The sequence below is a fragment of the Columba livia genome, chromosome 3 (assembly GCF_036013475.1).
Source record: "Columba livia isolate bColLiv1 breed racing homer chromosome 3, bColLiv1.pat.W.v2, whole genome shotgun sequence".
In the NCBI taxonomy this organism is placed as follows: Eukaryota; Metazoa; Chordata; class Aves; order Columbiformes; family Columbidae; genus Columba; species Columba livia.
The window spans coordinates 101500681-101520464 of NC_088604.1; the positions used below are offsets into that span (position 1 = coordinate 101500681).

Genomic DNA, 19784 nt, shown 5'->3' on the forward strand with positions numbered 1-19784 from the left:
CCGCCCTGCAGCGAGAGGCGGGAGCGACGCGGAGACTTCCGCCTCGGTATGTGTCATGGCGGCGGTCACGTGGCTCCCGAGGGAGCCCGCCCTCCCAGCTGGGTCTCGGCGGCGACGCCCGGGGAGGGGCTGGAACGCTCGCCCGCTCCAGGCCGTGCCGCCGCGGGAGGGGCCCCAGGTAAGCAGCGGTGCCCCTGTGCACCACCGCAGCCGGGTCACCCGTCCAGGAGGGCCGCTGCCGCCGTCCCACTCCCTCCTCTGTGGTGTTGAAGAGTTCCTGCCGAGGGAGGACTCCGGGGCACGGCCGTGCCTCTGTCAGCTGCCCCGGGAGGGACCGCAGCGGCGGGGCTGGCGGCCGTGGCTTGGGGTCACCCGGCGAAAGGAGCGGGATAGCCACGAGGATGATGAAGGGAGTGCAGCATCTCCCTTACGAGGAAAGGCTGAGGGAGCTGGGGCTTTTTAGCTTGGAGGAGACTGAGGGGTGACCTCATTAATGTTTATAAACATATAAAGGGTGAGTGTCATGAGGATGGAGCCAGGCTCTTCTCGGTGACAACCAATGATAGGACAAGGGGTAATGGGTTCAAACTGGAACACAGGAGGTTCCGCTTAAATTTGAGAAGAAACTTCTTCTCAGTGAGGGTGCCAGAGCACTGGAACAGGCTGCCCAGGGGGGTTGTGGAGTCTCCTTCTCTGGAGACATTCAAAACCCGCCTGGACATGTTCCTGTGTAACCTCATCTGGGTGTTCCTGCTCCAGCAGGGGGACTGGACTAGATGATCTTTTGAGGTCTTTTCCAATCCCTGACATTCCGTGATTCTGTGATAACCGGCGGGATCGATGCGGTCGGCCCGCCGTACCGCGCGGGGCGATACCATCGGCTCTCAGCTGGCGTTGCCTGCGGCGGTGCGTGCGTGACGCGACGCCGAGAGGCGGGCAGGGCCGGGCGGAAGTGGCGGCGGGGCCGTGACCGGGAGCGTCCCGGCGTCAGGGAGGCCCGCAGGTGCCGGCGGAGTGCGGGCAGCCGGGCGGCTCCGCAGCTGCTGCGGGGGAAGAGGCCGCACGGCGGGGCGGTCTGTGTGTGCCGCGGGGCTGAGGCACCGGGCGGGCCCCGCCGAGCAAACCGCCCTGTGCTGTGCGGGGTGACGGCGGCTCGGCCACGGAAGGTCTCGTTGAGTGCCTGTCAAACCGCGCCCGGCCTTCGGGTGCGAACGAGCCGTGCCACAGCACCTCTCATCGGGCAAACAGGTGGGTGGAGGTTTATCCTGTCACGACAGGCGCTGACGCGCAGGAAGGCCTGTGTGCCGGCAGGGCTCTGCTTGGCAGACTTCGTCTTTTACTAATTTATTTTAATTTATTTTTTTTTTTTATTTCAGCAAAGCTTTTTGTGACAATAAACGTGCAGGTTCAGGAAGGTGCTGGGAGGGCTCAGGGACTGGGGTCGCTCCAGGTGCCTCAGTGCCAGGTCTGGTGAGGTCGTGGCAGCCGGTGAGGATGGAGATCTCACAAGCTCTCTCGGCAGCTTGTTCCTCAGGCTGGCTGTCTTAGCTTCTGCTTTTACCCAGTACAGACCTCCCTTGGTTCGACTTGTGCTCTTTGTGTTTCATCCTCTCATCCATTTTTCTTGTTGAAAGCTTGTAAAAGCATTTCATTGGAGTGCTTCTCTTATAAGGGCTCTCTGAAATGGAATTAAAAAAGAAAAGATGGCCTATTTTGGCTGTTCTTTACCCAAGTCTGTGGCATGTATGTAAGTACGTCCATGTTTTCAGCAACAGTGAGTGTATAATCACAGTTTCATCCAATATCAATTGTGTTACAACAAAAGGTTATATTGACCCAGTTGACCCATCAGTTATATATTAACCTAATGCAATATAATGACCTCATTGAATTGAAATACACCTATAAATGACATGCAGGGGTGACAACTGTGGGTTTTTTTAAGAAGTAAGAAAGTATGCAGTAATGTAGAACAAAGAAGGTTATATGTTTTTTGCCGTACTTAAAATAGTTGCCTCAGAAAACATGTATTTCAACAGAGCGAAAGTCTCAAACTAAGCACATGAAGGATAAGGACAAGGTCTGTGAAAGCTTAATGTTTCAAATGGGAAAAAATGAATTTCATATATGTAGTTATATATAACTTTGCAATTTCTTTCCTAGTTATTTACATTTGGAATATAGTTTTGTGAGCTGAGGAGCATGATGTATATAAGCACCTCCGTTGTACCTGTCCCTACAGCTCTTCATTTCTTTCCATATCTTAGATTTGGTGTAAACAACACTATAGAAAGAAGATGACACACTGGTTTCATCGCAACCCTTTGAAGGCTACAGCTCCTGTTTCGTTTAATTTTTATGGGGTAGCTACCACTCCAGCTGCAACAAAGGTTTGCAAGTAAGTGTATTTACTATTAAATTCACTGTGTCTCTCACAGTTTGGAGCACATCCTTAAAAGTAATGTTTACTCTCCAGTTTTTGTTCTGAAGATGACTAGAAATGTGTAGGCTAGGAGACAATAAGACTCTGATAACACTGAATATTTAGTTACAAAGAATGAATTATCCGGTTTTCAAGTCTCTTAGTGTATAGCAAGGCCTATTATCATAATGCAGAGGCAAAAGACCAAACATTTCATTGTCTTTCTGATGACTGTGCTTTCTTCTGCAAAAGATTACTTAAGTAATTTCCATAAGTGAATAAGGCATGAATGTTCTATTGTAGATAAGAATATAATGAAAAGAGATCTCATGTTATCTTGCAGATCTGTTCTTCTCTCTTCATATGCTCATCCCATTCTGATGCTGAAGAATGTTCCTGCTTTTTACTTCCATGCCCCTGCACCCAACCTCTCAGAAGATAACAGCATAGTTATTTTAGTTTGTGTTAGATTGATAGCAAGTACTGGTTATCCATTGCTGTCTGTCCAGAATAGGTTGTACTTTAAACTAAAGGCTCAATCATATGTATCTAGAGGAGAAAGGAAGTTCTTTTTTCCTGTATTTGTTTGCATTGTCCTCATAAAGTACCTTTCCTTGCCTTCAGATAGCGACATAGAATGCTTAGCTTCACTTTCTTAGCCAAAAGGGTGGTGGTATGCATGGGTGGATACTTTTGTAATAGTACATTTTGGGGCAGAATTTCTTAGGTTTCTTTTTTTCTCCTTCCATCCAGTGATTTGAGGTTATCTCGAACACGACTTTTGGAGCTGTTTACAGACTCGAGTTGTAATCCAGAAATGATGAAGAATGCAACCGACTTGTACTTCTCACTCTTGCAAGGTAGGAAAGTTTATTAGCAATACTAATAATAAATTGGAAGATGTATAATTTGAGTTGTAATGACAGTTCTCAGAATATGTATTGTGCTAGTTTTCTGTAAAGAAGCTTTGCACTTTTTAGGAAGGAGAGTATCTTCACAGGTTCTATGCTTGATACCAGCCATGGGTACTTGCCAGGCTCTTTCTACAACTTTCATTGTACTGGCAGGGTCACAAAGGACAAAGTGTAGGAACTACTGTTCACTTGCTTTTAACCTCATTCTGCTTCCTGCTGGAGGAGAAAATGTTTATTTGTCTCTTAGATTGTGGTGAATTGCTTCTTAAGTATAAATTGAGTTGATAGGAATTGCTCTTCGGTGTAAACTTCCCGTTTGTCTGGTGCTAGGTAGTAAACTTGTTGCACGTTTACCCTTCTGCTGCTGCTTGTCTTAGGTATAAACAGGTTCTCATTAGCATAGTATCCACATTTTCAGTAGATGGACACCTGTAATAACGTGTTCACTTGAAGCCTTCCTGCTGCCAATATTCTGATAACTCTCTCTTAGCAGTCAGGTGCTCAGACAAGTTTCATAGGACTGAGTTGCAGGAATTAGCTCATTCATGGAAACTGTGTGGTTTTTCACTCTGTTGGGAGTGAAGCAGCTCAACTTGGTGTAGTTCCCTCATTCTCTGGGCGTGTGTATCCTAATGAGACATTCTAGATAAGGTAGGACAGCAGACTGTGTTGCTGCAGACAAGATTTTGAGAGTTTCTTCAGGAAGGCATCATGCTTGGTTACGTAAAAATACTGAGTATTTTCTGTCTTTGTTAACGTGTGACAGCACCTAGAGCTATAGTCCAAATGGCTGCTGTTGCAAGTCTCGAGTTCTTGTAGTCTGTAAGACCTGATCAGGCCAACACCCTTCTTGTTCCTCCCTGAAAAATTCCTTCTTGGGCTGCATATGCATGTGCATCCTGTAGCCTGAGCTTCATCCCACTGACTGCTGCTTTCTGGGAAGCTGGACATAAAGAACTAGTTTCCTGTAGCCCTGAAGACAAAAAGAGGTGATGACTGGGTGAGTCCATGCTTACAAGCACTTTTTCATCTCCCTGTTGACCAGGCAACTTATTTTGGAATATCCCAGTCACCTCTATGTTGTCAGGGACAGTCACTCACTCACCTTCAGCAGCCTCTGCTGTCCCATACCTGGGTACGTCCAACTCCCAACCAGTCACTATGTGGGACGTGCAGACATCTGCAGCATTTTCCTTGAGCCATCCCAGGGACGACTCACAGGGTTCCATTGGTAATCTGCTGGGCAAAGAGTTTCTTTTAGTAGCCAGTTTGGTTTTTGCATGTCTTGTTCTTGAGATACTGAGGAATAAATGCCTCAGGAAGTCACCTGGGCTTTTTGAGTGATACAGCAAGAAACATTCCTTTATCTATATCCATATTCTCATTGATCACCATTCCTTCATTACTTGTTTCTGTTTCTTACTTTGAAATTGCAAGTTGGTACATTTTTTTATTCTACAGGTTTTATCCTTTCACCGGATGACTCTTCCCAAGAATGCAAGTTGCGATATATTCAGAATTTCAAGTGGACGGACACGTTGCAAGGCCACGTTCCAAGGTACGTATGCTTTTATGGTTACAGGGAATGCAGCTGTTTTCTTCTGGTCTGCCACGTATATGCATGTGTGCCAGCACAGGTGTGAAGGGGGGATTGGACTAGATGATCTTTTGAGGTCCCTTCCAATCCCAAACATACTGTGATACTATGAAGGAAAACTTAAAAGTGTAGAAAAATGCTGGACACAAACTAATTTCCAAAAACTTGTTGCTTTGCATCTTTGCTAATTCCAGTACTGTATTAGGTGTTCTGAAGTATGTGTTGCCTTTATGTAAAGGTGTGATAACACATGGTAATGGTACAAGGATCCATTGTGTCGTAGTTGATCTATAAACTGTATCTATGATTGGGATGAGCAGTACAAAGAAGAAACTTGAGAATATTGGTGAATTGAATATGATAACATAAATTGCTACAGTTAAAAACTTCTCCATTTGGCATTATTGCCCGATGAGTATCTTCTGAGGTTTTTTTGAAGTACAAATGTTGTTGAAGATGTGATTTTGTTGTCCTCTGAAGCTCCTAGTACATGTACCCCTGGTACAAACAAACAAATCCTCTGTTTTAAGTAGGAATATAGATCTGTAACCTTTTGGATTATTCAGTCCTCTCTTGCTATTATAGATAATTGTGTTGTATAACCACACTTAAATTTTATTTGTCAAGCTTTATCTAGAAGTGCTCGACTTCCTCAAAGCTTTTTTTCCCCTTGGAAGACGATCTATTGATTAAGACCCTCTTCTAATTTTCTTATGGTCATGCACATTTACGTGTATGACATTATTCCTCCTACTCCCACACCTTTCTTTTTAAATATTACTAGTTCCTAAGATATACTGAGCTTTTGATTGCAAGCTCACTTGTTTCCAAGACCATGTTTCTAGCTTCTGAAATTTCCTACTATTTGCACACACCATTTGACTGCAGTTACATAAATACTTGCAAGAACATTCATTTGAGGGAGATGTAATAGAGTCTGACTTATTAACTTAGCAGCCACAACTTTAAAGTAGACATTCCAGAGCAAGGCTTTCCACAAAATGTGCCTTTTTTTTTTCTTTTCTTTTTTTTTTTTTTTAAAAAAAGGAAAAATGTCAGCCACACCCAAAACGAAGCAAATCTCAAGTTACTCTTTTAAAATAAAAGTTCCCAAATGGGAAGGGTAGGCATCTGAATGTGGGAAATTGTAACTATGAGCTCTTAAAGGGAATAAGTAGAAATTAAAGTATCTTTTAGGCAGTTCAGAAAGTAGGAGATTCTGAATTGGAAATTGTTGATTTCTTAAATGAAAAGTATTTTATGGGGAGAAATATCGACCTGTGCTATGTGACCTATCAGCAGAGAGAGCTTGTCAGAACAAAATGTTTGGGGGTTTTTGTCTCTTTCTTTAGCGCCCAGCAGGATGCAGTGTTTGAACTGGTTTCCATGGGATTTAATGTTGCTCTGTGGTACACAAAATATGCATCAAGACTCGCTGGAAAAGAAGAGTAAGTGTTTTTTCTTTTCTTAGTAATTCCATTGCAGCAATATTCCACCAAAAAATGTATCAGGTTCTGAGTGTTGAGTGCTGTAGTGCATGTCCAGCTGAGACAGCAGGAGTTCACGGAGGCTGTTGGCCTTCGTTCATGTGCTGTGATGCCCAGGTGTGCTTCAGTCCCTTCTTGCATCTGTGAACAAAGTGTACCAGTACCGTGTGGCTGTGGCATAGAGAGTGTGTCAGCTGTGAATAAACCCTTCCTCAGTCCTGCTCTGAATGTCCAGGTACAAAACTGAGATTCTCAAAATCACAGCTCTGCTGATTTTTAGCCCTACAGGTTTCTAAAGCTTTGGCTTTTAACACTGAGTCTGCCTTTTACTTGAAAGTCATTACAAGGTCTTGCATACGTTTTTTCAAGGGAGTTCTGTTTGATTATTTAATGATTAGACAGTGTAAGAAACTTCCTTACCATGAGGGTAGCACAGCAGAGGCACAGGTTGCTTTGAGAGTTAGTGGACTCTCCGTTCTTGAAGGATCCAAGATGCATCTAGACAAAACCACAACTGACCTCATCTACTGTTGGTGATAGTCCTGCTTCAAAGCAGGAGGTAGGACTAAATGACGCCTTTCTAACTAAAATTTCATTGATTTGTTCTGCATTCTTAGTATAACTGAAGATGAAGCAAAAGATGTTCACAGAAGCCTGAAGATAGCAGCTGGGATTTTTAAACACCTGAAGGTAGAAAAACTGTCTTTGCTGTCCATTCCTTAAGTTGTCTCCAAGTACTTGCAAAGGCTTTGTTTTTCTGAGGAGGTTATTGAATAAACAAAAGCCTCAGGTTATCTGACTGATAGAGGAAGAAAAAGAGGTATTAATATGTTGTGCTGCCACTCAATCCTTGCTGCTCTTTCCCAGTGAGAGTGGAAGAATGACTGGTCTGTCTGCCCAGTAGCACATGTGAGCCATGCAGCTGGTCATCTTGGGACCTTCACTCAGTGTCGTATCCATTTAGGACTTGCTTTGCATTGATAGCACTGATATTAAGCCTAAACTAACTCTGAGACTTGCTTTATACTTAGGAAAGTCACATTCCAAAATTGATTACGCCTGTGGAAAAGGGAAGAGATTTAGAAGCTCGACTTATAGACTCTTATATCATACAGTGCCAAGCTGAAGCTCAAGAAGGTATCTTCGAATATATGTGTTTGTTGGGGATGAGAAATGACAGTCTTTGTGGGTTTCTGGGCCATCTTGTGGAATCTACTTGGCAGCAATGCTACTTTTTTCTTCTCCTGAAGTACTGCGGCTTCGTGGGGTGGGTTGCATTTAAAGAAACTGAAGTTACAATTATAGGAGAAAGATGCCAAAAATCAGTCTGATATTACAGATGTAATCACCGTGGAAGAACATTCTTCCCCTCTTCTTTTTTCCTTTCATGCAGTCTCTTTACCACGACGCTTGCCTAACATAAATTCCCACTTCCTTTACAGCATATGTTTAGCAGTTAGTCTTCAGACTAACCTTGCTTCAGCTTTTTGATTAATTTGGAATCGTTCTATCCAAAAAACAATCTGTCTTTATTCTGCAGTTTGCTTGACTGCACAATACTTGTTTTCTCCTCATGCAGGGGTTTTTAAATGCTAAATGCCTTCTTTGATTCGATGTGACATTTACAGTTAAACTTTCAACTGTGGTGTGGATTTTCTTTTTTCAGTGACTATTGCTCGGGCTATTGAGCTGAAACACAATCCAGGACTAATAGCTGCTCTTGCTTATGAAACAGCTAACTTCTACCAAAAAGCTGGTAAGTGCCTTGTTTTCTCTCCATAGTGACCTGGTTTATGCCTTCTTGCCAGCAGACTTACTTCACCCACCCATCAATTGCAGTATTAATACTGTTTCTAAGGGGATGTGCTTTGTATATTTAGATTCTGTTTAGTGCATTTGAGGCTTCAGTTGTCAGTTTAACAGATATATTTTGATAAGACCTTTTGTTTTTGTGGGAATCTTCTTCTGTAGCTAATGGTAGGAAATGTTAGTGTGGGGAGAAAGAAGACAGGGTAATGTCTTGAGAATATGTAATAACAACAAACAAATGGCTTGATGTAAATGGAGTGTGTTTCAGCTCTCATTGGGCAGCAGGTTATGTTGCAGACTGTGAAGTGTGCATCGGGTTAATTATGTACATCCTTCCAAATGAGTGACCTGATCTGTGGGCTTGCTGAGGCAAGTGGGAAAAGTGCAGAAATACAGGAGCCAGTATAACGTATGTATGCTATTATAGGTCACTACTTGAAATGAAACTAAGAACAAGCTTTGAAATGCTGCCTAAAAATACTTCGGAAAATTAGCCTTCCAAACTTAGCAAACAGCAGTTTCAGGAATTCTAGGGACAACTGCATGATAGCTCAATATACTGCGTATTTTGGGGGTTTTTTCTCAGTTTCTCTGTGCCTTTGCAGGAGTAATTTATGTCTGGCTACTTTATAGTTAAGATCTATTGCTAAGTTTAAGAACTCTGTTTTTTGAGGGGGAGGGGGGCAGATTTTTCTTTATGGAAATGCCTTAAAGAATAACTTTACATATGCATTCACAGACCAAACGTTATCCAGTTTGGATCCAACCTATGCAGGTAAATGGCGGAAGTACTTAAACTTGAAGACCTGTTTCTATATGGCCTATGTAAGTACTTTGGTTGCCATCAGTCACAGTTTTTAATATTGTGTAAGGGCTGGATGGGTAATGGGGGCTCAGTGTTGCTCTGACTTCCTTTCCATGCTGTGAAGAGAGACTGTGCAGTGTCAAGGGCCTTTAAAGTGTTTTTGTTGAGCCGAGTGAAACTACTGCAGTGTGGAATTTATTGTGATCACGTATTGTTAAGTGAAGCAATTTCAGTTGATCATAATACTTGTCTTCCATTATCTTAGTCACAATCTAATTCTAGGCACAATTCTGAGCTTATCATCCTTTTGAAGACCCTGAATGAAACTGCATCAAGTAATGTTTAGGTACCATTCCAAGTGCTGTCCCTTTTTGCATGACTGATCTCTTAGCAAGTACGGTGGCACTTGGAATCATCATCTGCTCAGTTTGTACTTTATTTCTCACAGCCTGCAATCTGGCTCTTTCATACTGTAAAAAAAGGCCTAAATCAGGCAGCTGACACAATTGTCTTTCTCTTTTAAACCTGTAGCTAAAAGCTGGCTGCCTTATCAGCAAGTTTGAGAGGTGAGAGAGGGTCAGAGCTGTGGTATCTTTTTTTTTTAATTTGTGTAATATGGGCAAGGGTAGATTTGGGTAACACTCGCTATACTTTCAGAAGAGACATTAACGGAAGGTGTACAAGGTAAGCATTAGTTCAAGGGATTGTTCCTTTACCTATGGTAGTATTTAAACTCAGCAACTCCTTCCTGACAATAGAAAAGAAGCCATTCAGTTATCACAGTACTGCCTTCATACGTAAGTGTGAAGGAATGGGACTTTTTGGAGTGGAAAAGTTATTTGGACTATGGTAAATTATCTCAAACAGTCAAATGCCTCATCTCTGCTGGATTCAATGATGTTTGTTTCAGATGCATTTTTTGAGTGTTGAGGTGATTGTAGTTTTTTGGAGTTTTTGCTTTGTAAACTTGACTGGGATTCATTCTCATTCTGTGGTGGGGCTTAATGCTGGATATTGATATCGAGAGAGAGGTTTAAACTAGACTATACACTAGTGCTTTTGGTAAAATGACTTTCACGAAGCTCAAAGTTACTCTTGATCAGACTTGAGCCAGCCTACTTCACACCTGCGTCACGGTGTTTGTGTTGAACCGCATTGTTCAGTGAACACCGCTTTGACTTGTGTTCCCAAATTGTCAGCTACCTGCTGGGAATGGCAGCTTCAGAGAGGTGCAGCTCTGATGTGAGGAAGAATTGAAGTGAATTGGTGCATGAAGTGCCCAATGATGTTGGTAACAATTTTGTGCTCCCCCCTTAGGCATACTGTTACCATGGCCAGACTTTGCTGGCGAGTGATAAATGCGGGGAAGCAATCAGATCTCTGCAGGAATCGGAAAAATGTAAGTGTGATTGAGACAGGGTCTGATGATGACATGTCTCTCTTATTTTGCCATATGGTGTTTATTTTGTCTCTTATAAACTTAAGATTTTATCTGTCACCTGGGGAAAATCCGGCACACTTTCAAACAGAGACAGTGTATTATTCTTTGTCTTACCAGAGACTGTATTTTGTAACAGTGCTGCAGGAAATTTGATCCTCACTTCTCAAGCTGTTGAAGGTTGGCTTGGAGCTGCCTGCAATACAGTGTGAAAATCAATTGTCTGGCCATCGCTTTTTCTGTTCTGGATGTTAAATTACAGCAGCCTTTTCTGCTTTGGAGGTTGCTCTGTCTTATGTTAAATAGGAAAGCTAGAACACATTTGGTTGTTTTTTAACAGGTTCCAGTAACTTATTTCCTTTCTGTTAATTTGAAAGGTGGTTTAAAGGAAGTTTGCAGTACTTCAGGGTCTTCTGCCCATCCTTTTCCCTTCAAAGCTATTGTTACCCTGATGGCCTGTGCTGTATAACTTTACCACAATATATAAAGAAATGCTCAAATCATCAGACTGGAAACTTTTAATATTAGTTTTTAAAATAAATAAAAATAATTTATTAAGAACAAACTAAGCTGGATTACTTTCAGTAAACCAAATGCTGTGGTTTTTACCATACCTGCTGTTCAGAGAAGAGTGCTTCTTTTCCCACTCCATATTAAGCATTTTTTATTTTGAGGCATCTGCTGTGCATGGACACCTTCATACCCTTTTTCTCCCTACCATGTGGCACAGTTCTTAGGCTTATTGTTGTATTTTGCCCCACATGTAAGAATGCTTTCCTGCATCTTCCTACCCAAAAAGCTATCTTCTTTTATTTTTTTCTGTTCTTAGTTAGTTTTTGGATGAAGTAAATCTTGACTGAAAGTGCTGCCTTTAAGGTAGTTTATTTTTGTTTCTAAAAATCAAGAAGCCTGAATGGATTCTGGTATCGCCTAAAACTGAAGCACTGTAGATCAGAACCATGATTTAATAGCCACGTAAATGATTTTTATTACATTTCTTTCTTGCAAAGTTTTTGCCAAAGCTGAAGCATTGTGCAAAGAATATGGAGAAACCAAAGGGCCTGGGACTACTGCCAAACCCTCTGGACATCTCTTCTTTAGGAAACTAGGAAGTTTGATTAAGAACACACTAGAAAAATGCCAGAGAGAGAATGGATTCATGTAAGTAATCTGTGGTTGGTACAGTACTCTATCTGAACTGTTATTATCTCGTTTGCCTTTATTTCAGGATGGGATAGTAAATTTTACTCTCCAGTTCTTATGTTCCTTTAGAGCATGGCATGTAACTTCAAGATAAATTTGCAATTCCCTAATTTGCTCTTAGCAGATTTGCTATGGGTCTGTGCTGTCACCTTCCTTGTGTTCTGTGCCAGCCCATTGGGGTAGGTTGGACTGACGTGATGGAGAAGATAAGCAGTTTTCTTCCTTCGTTCCTCAGCCGCTTTGTTTCTTTTCCTTCTGCACAACAAAAAGTCCTGCAGAGGTTGCTGTGTTGGTCCAGTGCCTTCTGCCCAGCTGCTGGGATCTAGTAGGCAAAAGAGGACAGAGGGGAAATGGAGAAGACTGGTAGCTAATTCTGCTTTCCTGGCAAGGAGATCAAAACACAGGCTGAGAGAGTTGGGGCTGTTCAGCCTGGATAAGAGAAGGCTCTGGGGAGACCTTATTGCAGCCTTTCAGTGCTTAAAAGGGGCCTGTAAGAAAGATGGGGACAGACTTTTCAGCAGGGCCTGTTGTGACAGGACAAGGGGTGATGTGCTTAAACTAGAGGGGATTTTCAGGCTAGACATGAGGAAGAGATTTTTTACAATGTGGGTGGTGAAACACCAGCCCAGGTTGCCCAGAGAGGTGGTAGATCTGGAGACATCCAAGGCCAGGCTGGATGGGGCTCTGAGCAACCTCATCTGGTTGAAGATGTCCCTGCTCATTGAAGGGGGGTTGGACCGGTTGAGATTTGAAGGTCCCTTCCAACCCAAACTGTTCTATGACTCTATGATTCTATGTCTTCAGTCAAGAATATGCTTAGGGTGCTAGGAGTACCAGCCTAAGTATAATTTATATTGTGAATTGGGCTTTCTGTTAGTTAATGCCCGTTCCCAAAAGAGTTTGGAAGCAGTTTAAAATAGCAAGATTAGTTTGGTTTTAGAATTCTTTTACTCATTTCTTTATCCTCTCCCTTCTTCTTATGATGTAGTATTCCATAACAGGTTATTTCCTTTTTTATGATATTTAAAGACCTGCATAATAGTGGAATTGACTAAACTAAAAGGATTGTCAAGTACATCAAGCTGAACTGCAAATAGGAAAAGAAATTCTCAGCTCTGCTTTTAGTTGTAGTCACCATTGTCATTGCTTACAACAGCAGCATACAGGAGATTTCAACAAATCCATGTTCCTCTAGAAACACACTTTAAAAGAGAAACCAGATACACGTTGACTTTTGGGGGGTGTCTGCCACAGAGCTCTGCTGCAGAACAGGAACAAGATAGCATGTGTCAGTGTTTGCCAGTTTTCAGCTCTTGCTGGTTTGCCAAGGGTAGATTTATACCCTCATTCAGGCTTTATGTTGTAGCAGGTCTTCGTGGGTGTTGCAGTGTGGTTGCTGTTACACACTGTGGCACATTAATACTGATTTAGGAAAAGAACTGTCGTCTTCGTCTTCCTTGGAAAGTACTTTAAATCCTCGTTTGGATTTTGAAGGCCTTTTAGGACAAAAGGCGTTCTTCTTATTGAACACGCTGGGAATAATGGCTATCAAGCAGGAAAAACCCCACCAAGCTGTTAGGGGATGAACAATACCAAGAAGGAATTGCTTTTGTTCTTGTGAATCTTGCTGACAGAAGGCATGTTGGATGGTGCCTTCATGAAATGAAAGAGAGCAGCAGTGATTGCCACTATAAAAACCCAGATTGTTTTTCTTTAGAACTGCAAAGGAGGCTTGCAGAGATAGCACGTTGTGTTTTAACTATGTTGCTCGATTCTATTACAGCTATTTTCAGAAGGTGCCAGCAGAGGCTCCCCAGCTGGAACTGAAAGCAAACTATGGCTTAGTAGAGCCTGTTCCTTTTGAATTTCCTGCTTTGAACGCACATTGGACTCCTGAAACACTCGCGGCATTTGATCTCACCAAGAGGCCAAAGGATGACACTGTAAGATAATATTATGTGCTGTTATTTCCCGTTAGCTTTATTTTGTGTATAATAGGGAGTTACTTTTTGCTGTTCTGTAATGCTCCCCAGCTCAGTGCAGGACACAGACACAAGGCTACCACCAAGCTCATGTTTCCACTGTGCTGGGAGGCAAGGCAGTTAACCTCTCTGCCACGCTGTCAGCATCTGGAAATTAGGAGTCTCCTTTTCTCTAAGTGCTGAAAAGGAGGAAATTCTGTATAAGATGCTGAAATATTACAGGAGTGAATGCTATACAAAGATTCTTTTTTAGAAAAGGATTCATTTAAGGATGCTGAAACAGAGAATATTTGGCTTTTCTCCCTTGCTTGAGGCTTGCTCAAAGCCTCCAGCCTCGAAAAGAGAGGGGACTGTTAGATTAGAATATGTAAAGTTAGCTGTGCATAAATACTGTGCAGACACAGTAGTTGGTACTTGTGGTATTTAGGGTTTTTTTTTCCTTCTTGTTTGCAGACTAAACCAAAACCAGATGAAGAAGTAAAACCTCTGAAGGAACCAGATATAAAGCCTCAAAAAGACAGTGGATGCCACATTTCTTAAGTGCCAATAAGTGCTTTGATTTCACTTTGAAACTGTATTAATTGGACTCTGGGGCTTTAGTTCTGATCTCCCTTTTTCTGATTTTTTTTTTTAAATTTAGAAGACTAATTTAATTTACTTTTCTTAGTATGCATCTATAATTCTCGAGAATGTGGTGGATTTCTAGGAGTTTATTTATATCTGCCTTATTTTTGGTTTTAGTGGGATATCATAAAATGAGTGGGCTTAAATGTTCCTATTGTGCCTCTAGAGAGTTTCTTTTTGTGGGTTTAGTTTCTACCCACAAATAGCAAAGGAAGTATCATGTTTGTAACACTTGAGGATTTTTCCATTAAATTATATGCTATATAATGTCAAATTCTGCAAACAAAAGTTTGCATGCACCATTATATTTATTCAGGTTTTGCATTTAGGCTTAACACCCTGTTGTGTTCCGATTCACTCAATTGTAGTGAGTGAGGAAAATCTGTTCGGTGTGTAACACTCCTATGATATTTCATTGGACTTTCACAGAACTTGGAAAACCTTAAGTTCTGCATAACTGGAGCACAATTTATATTCTTCTGAAATGATTAGCCTCTGTTCCTCTAAAAATTAGGGTTCTTATGTCAGAATTTGTAGTAAGGTCCTTTAGCTCGTCTGTCCTGTCCTTAAACTTAAATCCTTTAATATCAAAGTGTATGTGAAAGTGATGCAGCAAGTAATATGAAAGTGCTTAAAAGTAACGCATCACAGTGTCATTCATGTGAAGTTTTTGAATATTGAAAGATTTGGTAAGTTTGAAAGCTGCAGACAGTTAAAATCTCCTGGCACTAAAGCAGCTCCATTTGGGTGCATACAGTTGTCATGCATAAGGGATTGGGATGGTAATGAAGATGCTGTGTTTCCATCTGGGTAGAGTCTACAAGCTGTCAGGAGAACAGCCGGGAAAGGTGAGCTGAAGAGCTGGTGGCACAGCTGGGAAACCAAGCTTGAGATTTCCTTTATGCCGTATAAACAGTGCTATTTCTCAGCTTTTGCAGTATTGCACCAAAATCAGCTCTTTGTGAAGAGGACTTGTCAAAAGCCAAGCCCAGTCAAGACTGAGAAAGAAAGTATTTTGTAGGACTTGCTTCTTCCATTTTTGCCTACGGTGGAAAATGAGATAACATTCTTTAGTGCTGAGCACTGCAAAACACCTGTGTCAACAAAAACATAACTTTCTGATTTACTGCAAATGCAGAAGAATATGATGTATGTGTTGAAGTCAGGGCCTTGCAGTCTCTGGGTACCAGGTGCTGCACTTCACTTTACCTGAGAAAGAAACTGAACAGCCTGAAAATGTTCCAGTTTCGACAAAACATGATGGCATATGCACTTATATGTATACAAGTTGTTTCAATAAGATGGACCAAGCATGTTACAATTAAACAAAAATTTACACGTGGTTTAATGAGTTATCAAGTTTTAGTAATCTTTTTATAAATGCTCTATGTTCCCTCCACCTGCTGTATGGTCTATAAGAGTTTCATTTGTGGGTGGTTCATGGTTGCAGAGATATGGACCTAATTTGAAATCACTATCTTTTTGAAACACCCTGTACTGTAAACACATTCCTCATTTTGTACTGTTTAGATCAGTTCGTCTTCCACTGTGTAATAATTCACTGCTTCTGTTAGAAATCTTTGATGAGATTTAGAGTAACGTAGCTTAGAGGGGCCAGTGTGTAGCTCCTTGAATGCCAACAAAAGTGGTTGAGGAGGTTAATAGGAAACTCGAGACTCGTCCTGAGATATTGGACCGAACTACAGAAATCAGTGCTGCAAGAGGCAGAGAGGACCTTAATGCTGGCTCTAGTGGGTGAATCAAGTGCAGAACTCATTGCTTCCAGTGATGGATTTTTTTTTTCTTTCAGCCAGTTCTGGACACAAAAATCAGTGTAAAATCAGCTGAATTGCTTTGGAAGAAGTTTCTGTTCTGCATGGGCTTGGGTGGATAGAGAATAATAAGTATCAAGAAGAACTTATATATAAAATTGATCTGTTTCTTCTGATGCAGCACAGGGATGTGGGATATGTTTTATGAAGAGTTTCTCAGATCTGTTTATAACTTGATCAGTTGACTGTTTAGACTTCTTGCATTATTAAAAGACCAGCTTACGTTTTGCCAGAATGGTACATAGAGCTGCTTTGCCTATGCAGGTTTTAATTCTCCTGAAAACTTATTACAGCTGTAGTCATCTACATTTGCTTAGCCTGCCCGCCCCCTTAAGGATCAAGATGCATTTAACTCAGTTTCATAATAAGGATTTTTTAGTTACTCATTGTTTTTCAGATGCCTGTATGTGTTCATATGTACATGTCTCAACCTAATTAATTTTCTTTCTGCGCAGACTAGATTCCATTTTCCCTCCTCCCCTCATTTTCCCTTCCGTCTGCTACACAACTGTAGCACAGACTTACCCTTGTTTGTTAATGCCTGTGTGGGTGCTGAGACTCATTTCCAATGAGGCTTTTGCCCATGGGTGTGTTTCAGTATATGGTTATCTTAAAATATAATGAACAGATCGTGACTAAATCTTTCCTAAACAACTTCTTGGGAAAGATTATTTCATGGACTTGCAAATCTAAATTCTTTGGACGCTTTCGTAAACCAAGTGGTTTGTTTGAATCAAGTTCACTGTAAATAGTTTGGGGCATAACCAAGTGGATTGTGTCAGATTACAGCATTACTTAAGCCTAGCTGTGTAACCTCTTATGCCATAGCTGTTTCAGTAAATATGATGTAGTAGTTTAAACATAGACTAATGGAACAAACGAATTCACTTAACATGTGTTGCTTTTCAAGACAAACTTTGTTTACTTGTAGTTAAAATCCTATGGCAAACATTGGATAGTTTTGCCCAAAACCAAGAAACTGGAGACTGTTTAGTTTGCAAAGCGTAGAGACCTGTGAGTCAACGAGCAGTTTTTTCTTTGGTTTTGTTGGGTAGTAGCAAGAAGTATTTATTGTAAATAGTATTTAGGTTAACTGTCCAATATGCTTGAGAATATGGATTAATTGACTGGGAGTTTCAGTTTAATCCAGAAACCTAGCAGCCACATTCCTTCTATTGTGATTTCCTTTAGTGATTTTTAAGAATGAGGTATTTTGAATGGTGACTTTTTAATACTCTAATGCTGCAAGAGCCTGTTTCTGTGGCCTCTCTCTGGTTTTAAAGGCCCTCATGGCTAAAACTGCAAATCTTGTTGATGTAAATAGTCTTTAAAAATTTCTGCCCAGTCCGAACTAGGAAAAAACTGCAGCTAAATAAATACGGAGTGCTGGGCCCTCTGTTTTATGCATTTAAAATGCAGTGATTGTCTTTAATCTACTATAAAACAAACCATAGAGCTCTTTGTTAAGATTTCTATTTAAATACCTTCCTCCATGTGTTTAAATACACTTCTTGTACGTTTTCTGTTCCTGGGTTAACAGCAGTTAATCTCCATCCAGCACTCCTAGAACCGAGGGACTAAATTTGGCCTTTGGATGCTCGTGTCTGACTCCCACTGGATTCGCTAGAGGAATTTTGCCTGTCAGCCTAAGGATGACGTTTGGTCACTTAAATGTTCAGCATGAATATGTGGTGCATCTGTGATGATGCTATTGGTTCATAGGATAAGCACGAAACCAGATCCCTGTATCTGGGTAGAACACAGTCAGCTCTGCACTTTATAAATTTCCAGTGTTGCCGTTTTGGTACGATACAATAAGGTTGTAAAGACTCCTTCCTGACATTTTAATTTTGTTGCACTGATTTCAGTACTGTGCAGTTGGTAAGATTTTTATGGGAAATGTTACTAAAATGTATTTTCAATTGTGTATAAAATAAACTTGTGAAGCATATCTCTGCCTTTAGCGTGAGGAGGACGTGAGAGGAGGCAGTAATTCATCTGCTTTCCCCGTCAATTCAGAGAAACAAAAAGTTTCTGTCTGTTGGCTGTGGGATGATATGTTTCATCCCATCCCTGCACCTAGTGTCTAAACTGAAGGTTCAGCATTAACATAAATACCGTTGTGTTTTTGTTGTTGTTTTGTTGTTTTTTCCTTCCTCTAACTAGCCCAGTTGTGTGAAGAATAAAGCACAGCAAGTAGGACTGGCATGGAAAAGCCCCTGTAGTGGGTACCTGTCTCCAGATTTTGAGTGCAGCATAATGGCCTTTCCACAACAGCAATTGGATTTGCTCAGTTCTTTCCCCGCTGTTGATGCTCTCAAATCCAACAAACTTCACGTGGTAACCGAGGGAGTCCTTGATCAGCTTTTTATGTAGGAAGGCCTGCCTCTCTGGGTGCTGGTGCCTTCAGGGATTACAACCTTCTCGCTGCCATCCTGTACTCTGAATAATCAAACTTCAGTGGAATCAGCTCTGACAAGATTGACCGAGCAGCCTTATTTTGTGAAGACAGTCACCATGCAATCTTAAGCTTCACAGTTTGAAAATTTGTACATAATTGCAAGTTTCAGAATACCATTTGAAATAAACAATCTTAATATGTCAAGTTTTTGTTTCATCATTTAAAATTTTAACTGTAGTAGCCAGAGAGTCTGTCTTGAACGTTCATTGCTCCAACTTAATGAAAATGTAATAATTATAGAGAATACTTTATCCTTGCAGTATGCCCAAAGGATGACATAAATGAGCAAGATATGTGAATTTGGTGCATATGGAAGTAGTAGCTAGAATGAAGCAGTTCAAGTCATGGAGCAGGACGAGAGGAGATAGAATTTCCAAACTTATGTTAAAAAACGAAGTAATTTGGTATGATTTTGTATGCCCATACAAAATCCTGGTGCTTGTAAAGGTCTGTGACATTGTAGGATATTCTGTGTGCTATGTGAAGGGGTTATTAGGGAAGTGCACGTTGCTGGCCACCTCTCGACATTGCCAGCAGGTGCCAAATGTCATTGTAGGAAATGGTGTTTTTTCTTTGCCAGAGGCACGATTGGCTCTTGCAGTGTTTCACAGTATCACAGTACGTTTGGGATTGGAAGGGACCTCAAAAGATCATCCAGTCCAATCCCCCTGCTGGAGCAGGAACACCCAGATGAGGTCGCACAGGAACATGTCCAGGCGGGTTTTGAATGTCTCCAGAGCAGGAGACTCCACAACCTCCCTGGGCAGCCTGTTCCTGTGCTCTGGCACCCTCACTGAGAAGAAGTTTTTTCTCAAATTTAAGCGGAACCTCTTGTGTTCCAGCTTGATCCCATTACCCCTTGTCCTATCATTGTTTGCCACCGAGAAGAGCCTGGCTCCATCCTCATGGCACTCACCCTTTATATATTTATAAACATTAATGAGGTCCCCCCTTAGTCTTCTCTTCTACAAACTAAAGAGACCCAGCTCCCTCAGCCTTTCCTCATACGGGAGGTGCTCCACTCCATCATCTTCGTTGCCCTACGCTGGACCCTCTCCAGCAGTTCCCTGTCCTTCTGGAACTGAGGGGCCCAGAACTGGACACAATATTCCAGATGTGGTCTCACCAGGGTGGAGTAGAGGGGAAGGAGGACCTCTCTCGATCTACTAACCACCCGCCTTGTAATACACCCCAGGATGCCACTGGCCTT

The 19784-nt window shown here is 41.6% G+C and overlaps 1 protein-coding gene across 2 annotated transcripts; it reads left to right on the forward strand.

The window, feature by feature from the left end:
- Positions 1–24: 24 nt before the first annotated feature.
- BROX (BRO1 domain and CAAX motif containing) lies at positions 25–18718 on the forward strand. Of its 2 annotated transcripts, none has more exons than XM_005511339.3 (13): positions 25–178; positions 2268–2398; positions 3176–3282; positions 4798–4894; positions 6286–6381; positions 7038–7110; positions 7452–7557; positions 8087–8176; positions 8969–9054; positions 10352–10433; positions 11483–11633; positions 13459–13618; positions 14111–18718. In XM_005511339.3, exons 1-13 carry the CDS (start codon positions 56–58, stop codon positions 14195–14197), a joined length of 1389 nt encoding a protein of 462 aa, XP_005511396.2. In that variant the 5' UTR covers positions 25–55; the 3' UTR covers positions 14198–18718. The 2 variants fall into 2 exon arrangements, with proteins under 2 accessions (XP_005511396.2, XP_064914614.1); XM_065058542.1 differs by lacking the exon at positions 25–178 and adding an exon at positions 1033–1248 and having other exon boundaries at positions 14111–15623.
- The last annotated feature ends 1066 nt before the right edge of the window (positions 18719–19784 follow it).